Source organism: Schistocerca cancellata, chromosome 1 (genome assembly GCF_023864275.1).
Source record: "Schistocerca cancellata isolate TAMUIC-IGC-003103 chromosome 1, iqSchCanc2.1, whole genome shotgun sequence".
Classification (NCBI taxonomy): domain Eukaryota; kingdom Metazoa; phylum Arthropoda; class Insecta; order Orthoptera; family Acrididae; genus Schistocerca; species Schistocerca cancellata.
Window position 1 is genome coordinate 671153186 of NC_064626.1, and position 19529 is coordinate 671172714.

Here is a 19529-nt window from a genome sequence, read left to right on the forward strand (position 1 = left end):
TCAGTGTTTGATGGGCCTCGAAACAAACAGGATAAATGTGGAGGAGCGAAGCTGCAAGCAGTTGTTGTGCTTGAGAATCACAATTAGTCTCCAAAAGCAAAGTGCCACTGCATAAAATAGAGCAGGATTTCTTTGGGCTGGCAATTGCATCAACACCTTTCTGAATGATAAATGGATTAACTGTAGCAAAGGACTGACCTCTTTCAGTACGTGACAGCTCGAGGGACAGAGGAGCAACTGGGAGAATCTTAGAATCTTTAGCCTCATTCCATTTATGTTTAGTCGACAGAATGAGATGGCGATTGTCTGATAGTGAGAAAATCTGCCACAATTGCCAGCATCTCCAATAGCATGCTCTTTCCAACTGGGGGGGTGGGGGGTGGGGAGGAGTGGAGGTGTGTCCTGTCAGAGGGGGGGGGGGGGGGGGGGGTGGCTCACCCACATTTGGTGATTGTTCACACCTCAGTAGTCACACCTCCTGAACTCCATACAGAGGGACGAATTGGCAATTTGGAATGGGAAAAACTCAGGCAACCACCCCTCCCTCGGCCTGGTCCATACCAGGGGGTATGTGCGAACCCTACCTGTTGACCTGGGGCTGGGAATTACTCATTACCCATTCACCTGTTACGTGGCAGATGTGTGGGCCAATCTTCAAGGGCACACAGGGAGAATCAAGAAACGAAGAGTAACCTCAAACACCAAAGCGGAGGATGGACAGGAAATGGAGAATGAAGAAAGAAAGATGTCAGGCTACCGAAAATTCAGAACACATTCCTAAAAAATATCCCAGACATTCCCCCCAAGGAAGAGAAAAAGAATAGCAGGAGGATTGACATGCAGCACGGAAAGAAAGTAGCACTGCAAAGGCTGGGGACCTGTGTTAGCTAAGTACATACTCATCAAATGGTGGTGAGCCTCCTAGGGGTCGTATCCCAAAGTGCTTCCTATCTCTTAAACAACTTTGTGTTTTGTCTGCTTGTTTAACTGCTAGTTTATCTACTTCACCTGCTACAGTTGTAGCTTCTTGTGTTATTGAAAATCCCACCCCCTGCGGTACTGACCACAACATGATTACCCTTTATCGACCATACACACTGAAGCAACAAAGACATTATCCTAACACTTCATTATTTTAATGCTTACATACCGAGCCATATTCCTTGCTCAGTAACGCTGCACTTCCCAAAGACGCAAACCAATACCCACTTCTGACAATTCTCAGCCTCTGGCATTGTGAAATCAAAACAAAATAAAACTACTGTATGAGAAGGACACTTGATTGTAACACTATGGTAATACTTCTTGCTGTAACTTAACTGCACCCGAGTGACTGAGACTCAAACCTATTACTTACACATAGAGAACAATGACTACATCTTGGCAGCATTCAGCTTCCTCACCTGAATCATTACACATTGTTAACAAATCATATACTATTACACAATGAGCCACACACCTTGCTTGTGGTAACACACATTGCATTACTAACATACTTATTTACACACCCACAGAACACTGTCTGCAACTACCCACTACATACAGAGCTTACCAATACAATTACGCAGTTGGCAAAAGGCCCATATTTTTTCACATCTGCAGTAAAATTGTAGCTTACCACTCACAAAGCTCAAACTTTAACAAAATACTCAATAATTTAGCCCCTTTTCATCGACACTACAACCAATCAAATGCTATAATTTCTTCATTTTGGTAATAGTTTGATCAGCATGGTTTAACATATGTGTTTACCAGAAGACGGTTCCCAAGCGACTATCTCGATTCACAGGCCTGAGGCCTGAAATTTTAACAATATGGTTGTATTAACCATAGAATTTAGTACACAAGGTATCAAAAATATCAATTAACATTTAATAGTACTTCTTCAGATTCATAGAGGCTATGTGTAATGTATTACGCGCAGCATTAGCCAAGCACACAGCTCACTTGGCTCAGTAGCCAGCGTCAGCTGTGCCAGTGTGAGAACCAAAATCTGCCCTCCTCCCGGCTCCACGGCAAGATAAGCTTTCAATGCAAGATGACAACTCATAATAATTTGCTACATTACAACATTTTCCAGACAGTGCCCACATATAGCACTGAATGTACCTGAAAACCTATAACATTGCATGACACATGGTTTAGGAGAAATTATGTCAAACATTGAGATGCATGAAGAACTGGCTTTCGCATAAAACATTGTGCAAATTACCCAGAATATACTCAATCCAGTGTCTGATAATGAAAGCAGTTGGCACCTTCCACCAAACTTTTAAATATAATTTCAAACCATATCTAAACTTTTCCTCGCATAAACACTCGACGTCAAATATTTAAAATATTAACTAATTTGTAAAGTAATCAAAAATTTGAAGATGTTTCACACATGTGAGTTTGATTCTTTAAAAAATTGGGAGATTATTGGTATATGCTACCATACATGATTAAGAATCCTGTTGATTCATAACCCTGTTACTCTGAAATTCATTCAGTTCTACTATCATCTCCATAACTTCTATCTTTTTCTCAAAATACAATAAATAATTACTTTCTTCACTCTGTTAATGCTGCATCTAGAAACATATGACTATGGCTCATATCCTTGCCAGCTTCGTTGTTCGGATTATAGAATCATACACAAAGTTTATCAATTAATTTATTTGTAAATTTAAAATTACTACTGTTTTAACCACCAACCATAAGACTATGTATGACAAGGCTGATGAACCATAACTACAAACAGCTAATTAATTTTCAAAATATACAGAATCAACTGTTACAAACTGACTTTTCTCTGGAAAGGACTGCTGAATCCCGCTTGGCCACATGTATTTAACTTTTTAAACACTTCCCTGAACCAGTTCAGTGATATCTGCAGGATGGTTCCCTCCACAAGCCCAAATTCTTCATGATAATGTTTCCAAACCGAGCTACCACTCCACTTTCATGGAATTAACTGTTAGTAAGTCACACATTATTATGGCAGGTCAAGTAACTTTTACTGAACGCTGCACCACACTTCAAATTAGATAGATCAGTAACAAAATTTTTCCATCATGGTCACCAAATCTATGCAAGTAAGGGGCAGAACATTCTATCAATCATTCACAACCTTGATGATACAAATCTGCTCCTGATTCACAAAGCCATTTGAGAATGCTTGGTGAATGTCCTCATCACTGGAAACTCTGACACTGTTATGAATCAGTTCCTCAACTGTCTAGATATTGTCATCTGTGGCTAATGTCTACAGCTTTTCTTACTGATCAGAATCACCTATATCTGTGTGCCCTTGGTCAAATTGCTGGATCCATTTTGCATGGTTGGGCATGACATTGCATTTGTCCAAATACTTCAAGAATTTCGTAGTGAATCTGTGTGTACTTTCAATGTTTAGCCCACAAGAATTGTAATGTCCCATGAACTTCAACTTTGGAGTAGGTTTCCAGTTGCCACACCATTTCACCAGCACACTGTGACACACCTGTTATCCATGCTGCTGCAGAGCTGTGTCTGCAGAAAATCCCGAAAATCTACTCTCTTCTGACAATGCACTACTCTTATTGCACAACTGTGTTAGTGTAGAACACATGTAAGCTACTTTCTGATGCCTCTACAAGTATGAAGCACATAATATTTCACAATCATAATCAATGCATAATATAAGGTGTTTATAAATTAATATCGAGGTTTTAACGCTTTATAATATTTATTATATTAAAATTACAGTTATACATGATATGTCAAATGAAAGAGCAAGTCAAACAGTTTTACCAAGAACCTTATAAATGTTCAATGTAAGCACCATTTGTCACATGGCACACATCAAGTCTATAGTTGAGTTCTTCCCAAACGTTAATAAGTGTGTCTTCAGTGATTGTAGCAACAGCTGCTTCAATCCAGTTTCTTAATTCATGGAGGTCTGCTGGTAGAGGAGGCACGTACACATGATCCTTGATGAAGCCACAAAGGAAAATATCGCATGGCTTTAGGTCGGGTGAACATGGAGGCAATGCAAGCAAGCCCTGTCATTGGGCCCCTTGTGGTCTATCCAGCACTTGGGTACAGTGAAGTTCTAGTGGAAACAATGCGCGCTTCGCATGCACACTGGTGCCAAACACAACTGTTTGAGTTGCTCTTTCATTTGACATATCATTTATAACTGTAAGTTTAATGTAATAAATATTATAAAGCATTAAAACTCCAGATATTCATTTAAATAACCCTGTATATGGTAAAACAGTTAAAAAATGCAGTAGTAGACTCAATGGCAAAATAAAAGTACTCTCCAAAAAGCAGCCTTTTAAATAGCAGTGGTAGTGTTCCAAACATCTGATCTTTTGGGATTGCTTTCTCATAATTCTGGTAGTTTCAATAACTGAGCAGCTGCTTTCATACTCACCACAAATACTGCACAGATTTTATTAATACTTCAGTCCAAAAAGGACAATAGATATAAATACTTGCATTGCATTAATTCCTTCTCTCAAAAACCTCTCATTTACAACCAAAATTCTCACTTGGTTCATTTAAAAGCTTCCACTTTATCAGTGCATAACTTATACTGATAAGCCAAAACATTATCACAGCCAACTTCAAAGCGTGTTGGCCCACCTCTGGAATATAATTCAGCAGTGATTCTGCATGCCATGGATTCAACAAGTACTTCAGAGGTTTTCCAAAGGTTTGTGGAACCCAGATGCCAATGCAGAGGTCACACATGCAGAGGTCATACACTTACGTAATTTATGGGCATTTGGTTTGTGGGTGCAGAACTGGCACCCAGTAGCATCCCAGCTGAGCTTCATCAGATTTAGATTTCAGAATTTGATGGCCAAGACATCACCGTGAGTTCACTATCATGCTCCTCAAACCATTGCAACACAATTCTGGCCTTGTGAGACGGACAGTTATCCTGCTGAAAGATGCCATTGCTATTGGGGAAGACATCAACGCATAACGGGTTATAGGAACTCCCTAATAATGTTCCCACGGTCCACAGCTAGTCAAGGTGTCTTCGATTACTACTGCAGGTTCCATGGACGCCCAGTTGAATACTCCCCGTAACATAATACTGCTCCCATCGGCCTGCGCCCATAGTGAGCAGCCGTTCACCTGGATGCCAGCATGCTCCAAACACTTGTGCCTGATACAGCACTGTACTCCGTCATCAGATCTACCATGGATTGCAGCCTATCCTTCTTTAGAGAGCAGGCAACCCTCCAATCCATATGTTCTGTGATGAGGTATGGACATCCAACTTCTTGTCACCTACTCATGGTTTCAGCATTCTTCAACCATTTACCACAGATGCTCATGACAGTGGCATGTAAACACGCAACCATCTTCACCATTTCCAAGATGCTCGCTTCCAGGTACTGGGACACAACAATCTGGCTTTTGTCAAAGTTGCTTAAATTGGAAGATTTCTGCATTTGCGCCACTTATCATTGCTAGATTGATTCCCTGTTCATCTCTGCTATGCTCATATCTTTCTCTTATCACGTTATGTGCCCTCAGCATCACCAGGCAGCATACAACCTTGTTGTGGGCAGTGGTCATAATGTTCTGGCTCATCAGTGTACGTAATACATCAGATGATAAAAACAGTATAAAATATGTATTGCAAACTAAAATTAGTAACTGAAATGATAAAAACTGCAGCGAATGAGTGTAGTCATATGCCTAGATACATTATGTTAAGATTGTCGATGAATAATTTTAAAAAGCCTTATTTTACTGCCTTGACTGGTTACAAGGTATCATTCATGCATGATAGACCAAAATTGGTCATGGCAGTCACACAAAGCTTTTAAAAGATAACAGTGCCTGGTTGCATTGTCCATCAACAATTCTTAACTAAATAACTGCCATGGAGTTCAACAAGATACAGCATGTATAAAATAATTATGTAGATGTTTGAGAACTGTAGATGGTTCTGCCCCAAACGTAACAGCTCCGCCATTAAGTGCAAAGCAGTGACTTATTACCACCAAGCTCCGACAGAAACAAAACTGGTGTTCTCAGACTAATCATATAATTACTTACAACAGCAAAGAATAGTTTAAAATCTTTTTCTCAGCAATACTCCCATTTAATTAGAATTACTGCATGAAATGCCACTATTTTTAAGTGGATAAACGTGGAGCAGTTACCTGTCAAAACAATTTCCACCAGTGTTTCATCAATAATTTCTGCTGCAGAGTTTACCAACTGTAAGATGTTGGCAGAACTGTGGTCATGGCGGAACAGCAGCAGCCTTTCACCAAGGCAAGTCAGACCATGGTCAGGAAACTGTACAGATAAACAAGTGTATTGAAAAAAATTGGTGCTTATACACAAGAATAGATGTTCAATGCAGACAAAGCACTGTGGAATTAAATAACAGAAACATATAAAACCCAAACCGAAGCTAATTTTTTGAGAGAGTAATGTTTGATTGTTTTTCAACCAACAATTATCTATATTTTCCTACAGGAGTATGGGAAAAGAAATATCATGCACACAATTTATGACCCCTAACATGAACACCAGCGGCACACACTAACTCCTACAACCAAACAAGTTTGCAACATAGAACATTATCTCTCAGCCGTACACAGCATGGATTACAACTGTAGAAAGTTTTCACAGAAGAAACAACAAATATATGAACAAATGACAAGTTAGACAATAATGCAGGGGTTATAATCTTAGGAAGATCTTGGGATGTATGTTTAAGTTAATTAAAAGTTGAGGATAGTTCCCCTGCAACTACAATGAACTGGCTTTACTACAGGGAAAGCTCCATCACATACATGTTGCGCACTGAATGAGTCCGTAGTGAAAAACCTTTGACAACGCAGTACTGGAGCTGACAAAGACCATCAGAAGCGAGTAGGAGGAAGAACCAAGTTGGAGAGCAAAGCCCTACACTAACTTGTTGGCAGCAAATTAATCATCGCACCTCGTGGCAATGTCATCACTTACCAAAATACTGTTCCCATTGAACACTGAGTTTCAGCCACATGCCTGAGAATTATTCTCTCATCAATGCTGGGAGATATTGAGCAGAGTGGACTCATTATTAAAGGACAAGGTATAGGCGATCCACACCTTATACAAGAATGTTGGATGTCAGATGATTGCTTCTTTGCCTGTTTAGTGAAACTTAATGATAGGCGAGCAAGATGTATGAGACAGGTGAAATACCCTTAGACTTCAAGAAGAATATAATAATTCCAATCCCAAAGAAAGCAGGTATTGACAGATGTGAAAATAACCGAACTATCAGTTTAATAAGTCACAGCTGCAAAATACTAACACGAATTCTTTACAGACGAATGGAAAAACTGGTAGAAGCCGACCTCGGGGAAGATCAGTTTGGATTCTGTAGAAATATTTGAACACGTGAGGCAATACTGACCTTAGAAGAAAGATTAAGTAAAGGCAAACTTACGTTTCTAACATTTGTAGACTTAGAGAAAGCCTTTGACAATGTTGACTGGAATACTCTCTTTCAAATTCTAAAGGTGGCAGGGGTAAAATAAAGGGATCGAAAGGCTATTTACAATTTGTATAGAAACCAGATGGCAGTTCAAAGAGTCGAGGGGCATGAAAGGGAAGCAGTGGTTGGGAAGGGAGTGAGACAGGGTTGTAGCTGCTCCCCAATATTATTCAATCTGTATATTGAGCAAGCAGTAAAGGAAATAAAAGAAAAATTCGGAGTAGGTATTAAATCCATGGAGAAGAAATAAAAACTTTGAGGTTTGCCGATGACATTGTAATTCTATCAGAGACAGCAAAGGACTTGGAAGACCAGTTGCATGGAATGGACAGTGTCTTGAAAGGAGGATATAAGATGAACATCAACAAAGGCAAAACGAGGATAATGGAATGTAGTCGAATTAAGTCAGGTGATACTGAAGGAATTAGATTAGGAAATGAGACACTTAAAGTAGTAAAGGAGTTTTGCTATTTGGGGAGCAAAGTAACTGATGATGGTCGAAGTAGAGAGGATATAAAATGTAGACTGGCAATGGCAAGGAAAGCGTTTCTGAAGAAAAGAAATTTGTTAACATCTAGCATAGATTTGAGTGTCAGGAATCGTTTCTGAAAGTATTTGTATGGAGTGTAGCCACGTATGGAAGTGAAACATGGATGATAAATAGTTTGGACAAGAAGAGAATAGAAGCTTTTGAAATGTGGTGCTACAGAAGAATGCTGAAGATTAGATGGGTAGATCATATAACTAATGATGAAGTATTGAATAGAATTGGGGAGAAGAGGAGTTTGTGGCACAACTTGACAAAAAGAAGGGACCGGTTAGTAGGACATGTTCTGAGGCATCAAGGGATCACAAATTTAGCATTGGAGGGCAGTGTGGAGGGTAAAAATCGTAGAGGGAGACCAAGAGATGAATACACTAAGCAGATTCAGAAGGATGTAGGTTGCAGTAAGTACTGGGAGATGAAGAAGCTTGCACAGGATAGGGTAGTATGGAGAGCTGCATCAAACCAGTCTCAGGACTGAAGACAACAACAACAACAATGATAGGATTCTATTGTACAACATTCTTCACACATCATTGCAATTGGTGTTCCATAGGTGTCCTGTTTGTGCATCATTATTGTCAGTTACAATTACTGTGGGCCCGAGACTGTGCCCTGCACGATGCCAACCTATGTAATGATTGCAGCGCCACCCACAGTGTTTCTGTTTTGGCACTCAGGCACTGCACAGATTTTGAATAGTGGCCAGGTACCCCAGTACTAGCAAAACAGTGTCATATCGTGCAGACAGCACAGCTGAGTACTTTCTGTCAAATAGGTGAAGTAGGCATATTAATATAAGCCCACCTGGTAATAAAGTGGCTTTGATCTCTTAAGTTCTTGTGGGGCAAATCAAAGTCTACAGACACTCACAAGTTACAGCACTGGTAGCTTTGTTTTACCAAATAAGGAGTCACTATGAACTTAGCAAATGACGGTTCACTGGAGGACGATGGACTGAGTAATTAAATGGAGATTACGAAACTGGCCATTTATGCCATTATTTAAAGCACTGGCATATATTAATTGGTATATCTTCAGGAGTAATACATATTAATAAAGGGCCAAACTTCAAGATTTATTTTTCCTACTTACTTCAGTTTTTTGAGAGATCACAAATTTTAAAATAATGGTGGCAGAAGGTAAAATTATCCTCCCATGAAAGAAGTCAAAGTCTATTTCTTCCTCTTGAGCTTCCAAACTTCTTGCTCACTCAACAAAATGGCTTATTTGTGACAGAATTACAGCAAACTGTGAAATCTAATGGGTACACAAAAAAAAATTATGCCAATGTGATCATTTTGGCTCAGCCATTCACTACAGCAGCTGTTATATTCACATATGTTTCTTTCAAAATCATTCTAGAAATGACAACAGAAGGTAGCAACACTCAAGGAACAAGTCACGAGATGACCGTACAGCGTTCCCATGCAAAATAAAACCAGTTTTTTAGTGATAGATGGCTTGCACGTCGAGAAAATCATGGCCCAAATTATACTCTGCATGGTTTTATTAACACAGAGCTGCAGCCTGAGCTATGCTGAACACTGTTCTTTTGATGATAATCTTAAAGAATGAAGATTAAAAATAAAATATAAGTCCTTCTCACTAGTTATGAAATTAGATGCTGTTGTATTCTTCCTTCCGGTATTGTAAAACCATCAAAAATGAAGTCCACAGATTTCCTATGTCATGCTTCACTCATTTGTACTATTCCTCACTACATAAGTTACCTCTTGCACAGCAACATTTCTATTTTGTTTAATTGTTTCACATCTTGGACATTATTTATGTATTTTTACTGCAGAACTGCTAAGAAAACCACCAGAAACCAAAACTCCCACCAACTGATAAATACAGTGACTTGAAGGCATCCACAGAGCCAACTGCCAACCACTCTGGGATGTATGCAGGAATCTCTCATTTTTGAAGTGGTTCCACAAGTGCTATTCACAAGGTTTATGAAGCTGCCTATGATGCAATAATTACCAACGCAGAACGGACACGGTGGGTCTCTCTGCCCCAGGTAGATTTTGTTTTAAAAATATCCGCATGAGTACACTTTTTATGAGTAAGCTGTTCACTGTAGCTTTCAGTTAACATTCCTAGAGACCACTGCTCATTTCATCATTCCTCTTTGTTCACCAGTTGATTGCTCACATGGGAAAATACATATTCTGGGTCCGAGAGATCCACCCCATCCGTTCATGTGAGCTTTTTCTGCTAATGCTCTTTTCTTATCGTACTAACTGAGAGAAATTAAACTGCTTCAAAATGGCTTGGCAACATTCACCAAGTGAGAAAAACATTGAAAAACTGTTATTAGAGGATGGTAACGATTTGTATGTAGATCCTAATTTTGTTCTTGAAAGTGATCACGATACAGGAAGTGAAATGAACGATGAACAGCTGGACAGTGAATATAATATTATTCCTGTCTTAAGTGCAAGTACACTCACTAACACTAATCTAAATTCTCTGTCAAGGTATTTGCTGTTGGTTCTGGCTCCTCTTCCAGTGAATCATCATCTTGCTATTTGTCGAGAGACGGATGAACTAAGTGGCTGACAAAATGTTCGCAATGAAAATGTCTGTACCAGATCTCTCAATACAATTATGCGTTTGCCTGGTGTCAGTGGGGAAACCAGAAATGCTAACACCATTGCCAAGATCTGAAATCTGTTCACTAACAATTATTTGCTCAATTTGATAATATAGAGCACAAATACACACACAGATAAAATGAAACCTCTTTATAAAAATGACCCAAATACTACATGAAACTTGGAAAGAAAAAGAGGAGTTCAAGGTATTTTTGGGCCTTTTGTACATTTCTGGCATTCTCCACAGATACAAAATGAATATGGAAGAATTTTGGAACATTTGTAGCACAGGAACAGAACTCTTCCTTCCAAGTATGTCACTGCGAAGATTTCATTTTGTTTTGAGATGTGTTACACTAGATAATACTCACACAAACGAGGAATGTAAAAAAAGTGATAATTTGGCCCCTGTACTTGATGCCATGGGGGGATTCACAAAAAACTGCACAAGGCATTATACAACAAGGGGATAACCTTAACACCAGATGAAATGTTACTATATTTTCGCGGACACCATTGTTTCAGAATATAAGAATAAATGTGTAATTTGCCGAAACCAGAGATTATTATGTTCTATAATTCAACAAAGAGCGGAATTGATGTGGCTGACTTCAAGTGTTCAGAATATAATGCTGAAGGCATACAAGACGCTAGCCACTGTGCACATTTTATGCTATTTTGAGCATTTCTGGTATAAATGTATTTGTAGTATAAAAAGAACACACAGGACTGGATATGTCAAGAAGGCTATTTCCTAAGCAAATGGGTTTGGAACTGATAAAACCATGCTCACAAAGCAGTAAACTCTGAGAAGTGCCAACAATGGATTGTGGGCTTGTCAAGATAAACTGCAGCCATTTTCCATTTCACAGACAACAGAGTAACAGGTTGTCAGCTGAATGAATGCAATCCTCTAGTATGCCATGAAGACTGGTGTTACATATATTTTTACAACCACCTATACATGAACTTCGTGCACACCACAAAGTGGCTATATTTTGCAGTAAATTCAGAGCAATACTGAAGCTGTATCTACGGATGTTCCATTATTACTGATATGAGAAAGTGTCAATATTTTTGTTCCAATACCTATAGTATCGGGTAAATACAAAAAATTCAACAATTTCATAGTATCAAAAGAAATCTGATAGTACCAGTATCTTGGGTATCAGACAGTCTACAGGAAAATAATAACATTCCAACTACTACCTAATAATAAACAACCTTTATGAAGTATCTATACAGTATACAGGAAACAAACATCATAGTTAAAATGACAAACAAATCCAGTCATATCAAGTACACTGGTATGCTAAACTTCAGGGTGCCGATAACATTCACATGATGTGTCACTGTGAGTAACACACCTTGACGAAACTTGGGGGCCATACATAGAATGAACTGTTACAGTACAGTACCAAGGGTAGCTGAAAGAAATACACAGCGAAACACAAAAATTACACTTTTATTCAAAGACTATGATTACACTGAACTCACTGTGATTTATGACGATCTCCTGGACTTTACTAAAAGCGAGACATGGCTCATAATAGAGTGTGTGAACACCACAAATGGCAATGCATGCTCTGCAATGTGCTCCAGTGCCGACAACAAGGTTGGTATGGAGTAGTTGTTGTAAGACGTCCTATTCCTCCAGCAGCGTGGTTAACAACTGCTGGGTGGTCGTCGGCGCATGTGGACCTGCTGCAATACATCTCCCCAGCAGATCCCACATGAGCTCAACAGGATTTAAGTCAAGGGAACAGGCATACCAGTCCATTAGCTAAATATCCTCTCATTCCAAGAGCTGCTCCACCTGTGCAGTTCGATGCGGCCACACACTGCCATCCATAGAAATCAACTCAGACCAAATGAATCCCTGAAATGACACACATGGGAAGGTGTACTGTGTCACAATAATATTGACTGGCGAGTGGAACATGTTCAAAGATTTGGAGGTCAGTACACCCATGCAACATTATGCCCTGTCACCGCAACACCAGGGCAACCAAAATGACTGTTTGATAATGTTCCAATGTACATTGCTTGTTCCCACCTCTCGCCATGTCAGGGTACATACTGCACCCAGGAACATTGGCGATTGTTTTGTGGGTCCAGGTGGTATGCTGTGGGGAGGCATAATGTTGCATTTATGTATTGACTTCCAAATCTTTGAAGATGTTAACATGTTACACCCACTAGTCAACGTTATTGTGACACTATACTCCTTCCCCATATGCATATTTTCATTTTTATGCATGACAATGTCTGACAACACTGAACTGCACAGATGGTGCAGCTCTTGGAACAAGAGAATATTCAGTGAGTGGACTGACCCACCAACTCCCACAATTTAAATTCCATCGATCATGTGTAGGATGCATTGGGGAGATGTACTGCAAGACGTCCAAATTCACCAACGACCATCCAGCGGTTGTAAAGTGTGTTGGTGATGGAACGCCCTACCATAAGAACTTCTTACCAACTTTGTGGTCATTCAAGGGACCACATAGCAGAGCAGGCATCAGCATCTGTGGTGATCATGCATGATATTAAGAACAATGTCCCACCTTTTGTAATGTCCAGGGAACCATCATAAATCACAGTGACTTCAGCGTAATTATTGTCTTTGAATAAAAGTATGATTTCTGTTCATCTCATTGCATATTTCTTTCAGATACTTTCTGTATTATACTACAGCAGTTCTTTCTGTGTATGGTCCACATTCCACCGAGGCATGTTACTTGGCAGCAACACATCATGTGAGAGTTATGTTGGCATGTTTTGTACACTACAATTAGTATAAATGAAGAATCATTGATGGTAAACCAGGGACTAAAACAAATATGTGAGCCTCACTAATCCTTTTTGATATGTATCAACAAAGTTGCATACGAGTGGAATTCTAAAAACCACCAAAAGATGGTCCTCGGAAGGAAAAAACTTACTGTCACTATTTGATTTGCAGATGACCAAGTTGTTCTAGCAGAGAGTGAAAGGACTTTACAAGAAAAAGTTTTTAAACTTAATGAAATTTTATAAACTTATCAAATGGTTATATCAGTAAATAAAACAAAACTGATAGCAATGGAAGGCAAATACATAATCAGAGTGAAAATAGAGATAAACAATAAATAAAAATGGTATATCTGTTCAAATATATTGGTACAGAGATATCAATATACAAAATTAACTCAGGCTGACTCAAAATACACAAAAATATAATGCTATAAATAGTTGTATAAAAAGGCATCTTGGTAGAATTGTGAGGAAAGAGACTGCACAACATGGAGGCAAAGCCTTCTCTTATGTATGGTAATGAAAACTGGAGCCTAAGAAAAGGAGATGAATGAATAATTAAAGTAGCTTAGATGTGGTTTCTGAGTTACTTCTTGGACTAGCACTAAAAGAATGCTGAGTGAAGATGTAAGACCACAGCAAGACATAAAAACAACAATGAAAAAAAGGTATTAGACACCACAAAATCAAAAAATAAGAAAAAAAAAAAAAAAACAATATGGTATGGACACATGAAAAGAATACCTCCTTAATGCCTGCTGTGGCGAGCATTACATTTCAAGATACAGGATGGGCAGTGAAGAGAGGGGAAACAACGGTTTTATGAACTTCTTTGGTTTTGGAATAGGCCAACACCCACTCCTTGACACTGAAGAAGAAGAAGAGTATGTACCCATTACCTTGGAACAATTTTAAAAAGTGTTTTCACATGTATGTGAACTGAATATAGGGAAGATGCAAATCATCTTCCTGTAGCAAAATCTCTTCTTCACAGGTAGGTACACATCTCAATCATTTCAAGGAGGTAAAGGGGAGGGAGAGGGAGATCCAGCATTTCTCAACACTCGCAAGATGAAGACACAGAAAGGCATGGACGCAACACAAGTGACTGTTTATGTTTGGTGTATCTGCTGAGGAATTGTGTCAGGGTGGGTGGCACAAGCTATTGTTTACTTCTTTAGTACTAAGAAATTGGTAAGCTTCAACATAAGATCACTCGTTTGGTTATGATTTATCACAGCGCGCAACTGCAATGAGAATTTGCACAACAGTATGTGTAGTTATACATTATACACTGTAATCTTAACATGGTTCATGCTGACACAGTTTAATTTCCATATTTCATCAGTGTTCTATGTAAGTTCTCTTTGTTACAAAACAGCTAAAAAATACACAAAAAGTAATCGCTATCTTTTGATACTGTCTGTTTTGATACTTTTATTCTGATGTTACAGAGGTATACAATTTTAAGTATTGGTGTTGATACCAAACATGTTATTAAGTCTGGTATTATAATGGCCCAGATGTAGTAATGAACAGTGCTAAATACATTTGGTTTCGGTGGCTTCAAATCACAAGTACAATGATCACACAAAGTTTCTATGAATGCTAGGTCTGCTGTTGGCGCATTCTATAAAACAAACAACCCTCTTATTATTGCTTACATGTCTTCCAATCATAGATGTAGCCTCCGCCTGTGCCCAGCCCCATTTTTCTTTCTTTCATTTTCTACTTTATTGCATGAAAATGCAATCACTTCAATGGAAAAATGAAAACTGGTTTTCACCTCCATGTTTCTGTTACGTAACTGTTGTCACTTCCTACCTTCAAGTAATGAATGAGACATGAATCTATTCAATTTGTAATCATAAATCACTTCAATGTTTAGGTATTGCACAATTCACCAAAGCGTTACCTTTTTGTTGATGAAGTCACTCGCCAAGTCCTTCAATGTCTTCAGTCCTAATGAACCAGCAGGTGTAGTTACTGTATCTCTAACGAGTCCAAATTGGAAGAGGAAAGTAACTTCAGGACCTTCCATTGTGGTCTGCATCATCTGTATAGCAAACATACATACTTAAAGTTAGTTAAATCTCTTGAAGGAAAAGCACACTCTCATTGTGGAGCACGCAGGGGGACCGGAATAACTCTGTCCCTTACAGCATCATCCCATTAGAGTTTAAGCATGAATTATTTCCCCCATTTTCAAACCTTGCTAAGCAATGACAGAAAGTCAACAGTGGCTGCTTCTCATGGTGAACATGATCTGAGTTTACATACGCAGCCAAACGTGGTGAATCACTAAAGGTGTGTGGCAGAGACTAAAATTTATTACACAAAATATTATAGCTTCTTTTGTTTCCTTCTTATACTGAGCATGAGAAACAGTAATATGTATTCAAAGCATGCACTAATTATCCATGGGAATTGTCTTTCCTTCATCTTATGTGTTTGGAAATCTCTGTTCCACCATGAGAAATATCTTATATTTATGTGAACACTTCTTCAGTTATATACCGGTTGCACCATGTGGCAGAAAACATATGGATCTCAGAGAGCAATATGAGTACGAATATCACAAGCAGACATTTGGTCAACTGTTGTCCTTTGCCAGCTTCCGAATACTGTCCAAGCTGGTGAACTGCCTATGCATACAAGCATAATAGATACTGTGAAAGCCTGCCAGTGCTAGTCCACATATTGTCTTCAGCTGCCACTTAGACAATTTTGTGAGGAGTTGGTGATCATAACATGCAAGAGTACTGGTGTGTAAGGAAAAAATTAAAAATTTCAATTACACATACGTGCTAGTGGGGGTTCTCCAGAGTGTTCAGAAAACAAGGAGAGAAATATTAAATCTAACATGATTGCCTTCACTCAGACAATGACTTGAGAATTTCACAGTTTTGATGGCAGTTCTTCAACCAGCAAGATATTTATCACAACTTTTGCACAATGAAATGGAAAACATTTGCAGCTTATGTTTCACTCTTTGTTCCCTTGAAGTACAATGTACACAGAGCTAGCTTTATAAAGTCCCTGCATGGCGGTTTTTTACTAAACTAAAAAGGTACATATTGTATTCACAATGAAGAATTCATTGATAAACCATCAGCAGTGTGTTCATAAAGGAGCAGAAATTTAATAAGCCCTCTATCCAAGATTTGTAGGTAGGGGCTTCTAACCGTATAGATGCATCATGCACATCGGCTTCTACAGAAACTCCCCCCCCCCCCCCCCCACTTGAGAAGGCTAAAAGAATAATTTCAAAGAAAAAAAGGACAACATTCTATGGCGCTATCATTACTCCACTACACAATAAAAAATTCATGGCTAGGAGGGTAAGTGTCTGACTACAAATCCAAACCTAGGGTTTCTTTCTGCCATTTATTGCTCCTCTCACCTTTGGTAATGCTGTGTTATTGTGAAAAATTCCAAGCTGCATCATTTTTTGGAGTCTGTGTTAAATGGCGGGTCCAACTATAGCTGGCTGGGTCAGTCAGTTCAAAGGTCAGAGGAGAGCAAACACACAAAAACTAATAGCATCATGTCTACTAAGGTGTTAAAGGCAGCCTTTGGACAGAGGGCAGATTCACCTAATGAATAAATTTTCAAAACAAGAAGGAAAATAGGGAACACAGCATTACAGCATGAAAAATAATAAACTCAGTGAATTATACTATAATGAAGTATTGGAGATTTACTTGGTATGAATTATACTCCAGTTTTTTATGCAGACTTTTTTGCTGTTTTAACAGTGTCTTAACTTTTAGTTTTATTTTCCATGCTGTAGGCTATGTACACAGTTATTTACACATTCCATTTAGTAGTGACCAAAAGCGATTAAACCTCAACAACATCCACTTTTCATAGTGATGAGCAGTGTGCTCAATGTCACTGGGTAACACACTCCACTATACCGTGCGAGCATTTACTATTTTCAATTTCTGTTCACAGTCTCTATGGGAGTGATATACAGAGGGCTGAAGAATGTTCCTATATTACAACTTGAAACGTACCTTTGGAATTTTCTGAAATATGTTTTCAGGAATATCAGGCACCTGTCTTAAGTGTCTGCCAGTTGATGTTTTTCAACAAATCTCTTTGGCTACTCATACACAATCTCCTTAGTATATACTATCTGCCGTGTCAGTTCAAACTGATATATGTGGTAAAGACCACACAAGTGGAATGCAAACAATATCTTTCCTGAGCCTATTGCAGGTAGGTAGTTCGAAAGGAGGGTTGCGGCAAGGTAGCAGCCTCAGCAGCAGCTGAGCTCATCTTAAGTTAGTTATGTCAGTCAGAAATTGATTTTGAAATGATAGTATGTATGAATGGTAAAAAATCGAGGTACTGAAAGCAATACTGATGCCAGAGATCAGGAATAATTTAAAGAACGGTAAAAGTATACATGGGGTGGGCCAGTCTGCAGGTCAGAGAGTAGAAAACAGTTCCCCCAACTCTCAGCATGAGATGAGAGGCACCTCCCATTTTTCTGACCCCCACCAACCTGATACAGGGTAAGAAAGTAATAGAATAAATAACTCCTTTCAACTAGGAGATCTGTAAGACAAAGTGAAAAGGCTAAAAATGTAACACCAGTAGAAATGACCATAATAAAATAAAGTGAGAGAAATAATGAGGTCGGAAGGTGGATGGGTATAGTTAAGTGTCTCTAGGGCACAGAATGCAGGAGGCATCCCTTCCACAATCATCCTTTCCTCGATCCAGGACAATCAAATGTTAAAGGTGGGAATAGAACCAACTCTCTTTGTGGAAACATGAAAACCTGTTCAATTATTCATCAATATCATCTAATAGCACCAAGGCTAAGGAATCCTTAACATTTTGTCTTCATCAGAGTGCTATGTGATAGGACACACTTTAAAAAAGTATAATAGAGCATGACAGATAAAAGTAATTAAAACAGAGTAAAAGAGGGATGACCATGGTATCTGGCAGAGGAGGTATGCTAAGTACGTAGCGGGAGACACTAGTCCTGGTCACCTCACCCCGCCCCCACCACAAGAACTTTTTAAAATGCTAGAGCTGAAATAGAAACCAATTTCCTTGTGAGCATGGAGTTTATTAGAGGGGCCAGTAGCCCACCAGAGAGATCTGATTTGCACCTGCAAATCCACACCTGAGATCATCAAAGTGGATGTTAGGCAAACAGTATTCAGTTCATTCCTCAGGTTATCATCACGAATTGGGACAACTGAGCACATAGTACAACTAAGGTCAGAGATAAGACTAAATAACAGAAATTACACAGTGGTAAGAGTTACACCAATGAATATCCTGAACACTGCTCACTGAGTCCCTGTAAATTAAAACACGGTCCAGGGGGCATCTGTTTAATAAAATGTAGGGCTCTGTTAATGGTTAGCAGCTCTGCCAAAAAAACGTATGTTCCTTGCAACACTGATCCAGACCAGTGGGAGTTTTGTAAGGATATCTTGTTCTATCCATGGTTTTAGAGCCCTCAGTGTAAATTATGGTAGCACCCTGATACTCCTAATGAAACAACAGGAACAAAAGCAAAAAGGTAATGGGGATGACAAACTTTAGGTCCTTGAAATAGATCGGTCTCAATTTGTGGTCTGGTTACTCAAGGAATGGAACACTTACAACTGACAAACTCACCCAAACGTTTGGGCACTGATACCCCTTGTATGAAAAAAGAAGTTCTCTGTTTATCTCACCGGAAGCTAAGTTACTTTCTACTAATTATTAATTGGTGTAGTGGAATTGTTTGTAGTGAAATTTGTATTGTTTGTATTTGTGTTGTTTGTTTGTAGTGTAATTTATATTGCTTAATCTGCCATCATGTGTGACAAATGTGGATGATGTCGTAGATTAGCGAGCACAGGAGTGAAATGTCAGGATTGTGGGTTAGTGTTTCACTGGGGGGATTGTAGCAGGGAAGCTGTTATAGTGCCAGATGAGGGTCGAAAATGGAGTTGTAGCCATGACAAGAAAATTGTGAAACAGGTAAAAAAGACTTGTGCCCTTCAGGCTGAACTAGAAATGGTGTACTTCGAATTAGACAGGTTGAAGGGGGAAAGAGACAATGGGAGCTAGGAACAAGTAA

The 19529-nt window shown here is 39.0% G+C and overlaps 1 protein-coding gene across 1 annotated transcript in view; it reads right to left on the reverse strand.

Annotated features, from left to right (window-relative positions):
• The window catches only part of LOC126183883 (serine/threonine-protein kinase D1), a 222842-nt gene that overhangs the window by 176553 nt on the left and 26760 nt on the right, over positions 1-19529 (reverse strand). Inside the window, exons 2-3 of the mRNA XM_049926192.1 lie at positions 15348-15488; positions 6156-6294 (exon numbers count right to left, since the gene is read on the reverse strand). Of these exons, the coding sequence (XP_049782149.1) occupies positions 6156-6294; positions 15348-15488 (280 nt within the window). The remainder of the gene's footprint in view (positions 1-6155; positions 6295-15347; positions 15489-19529) is intronic.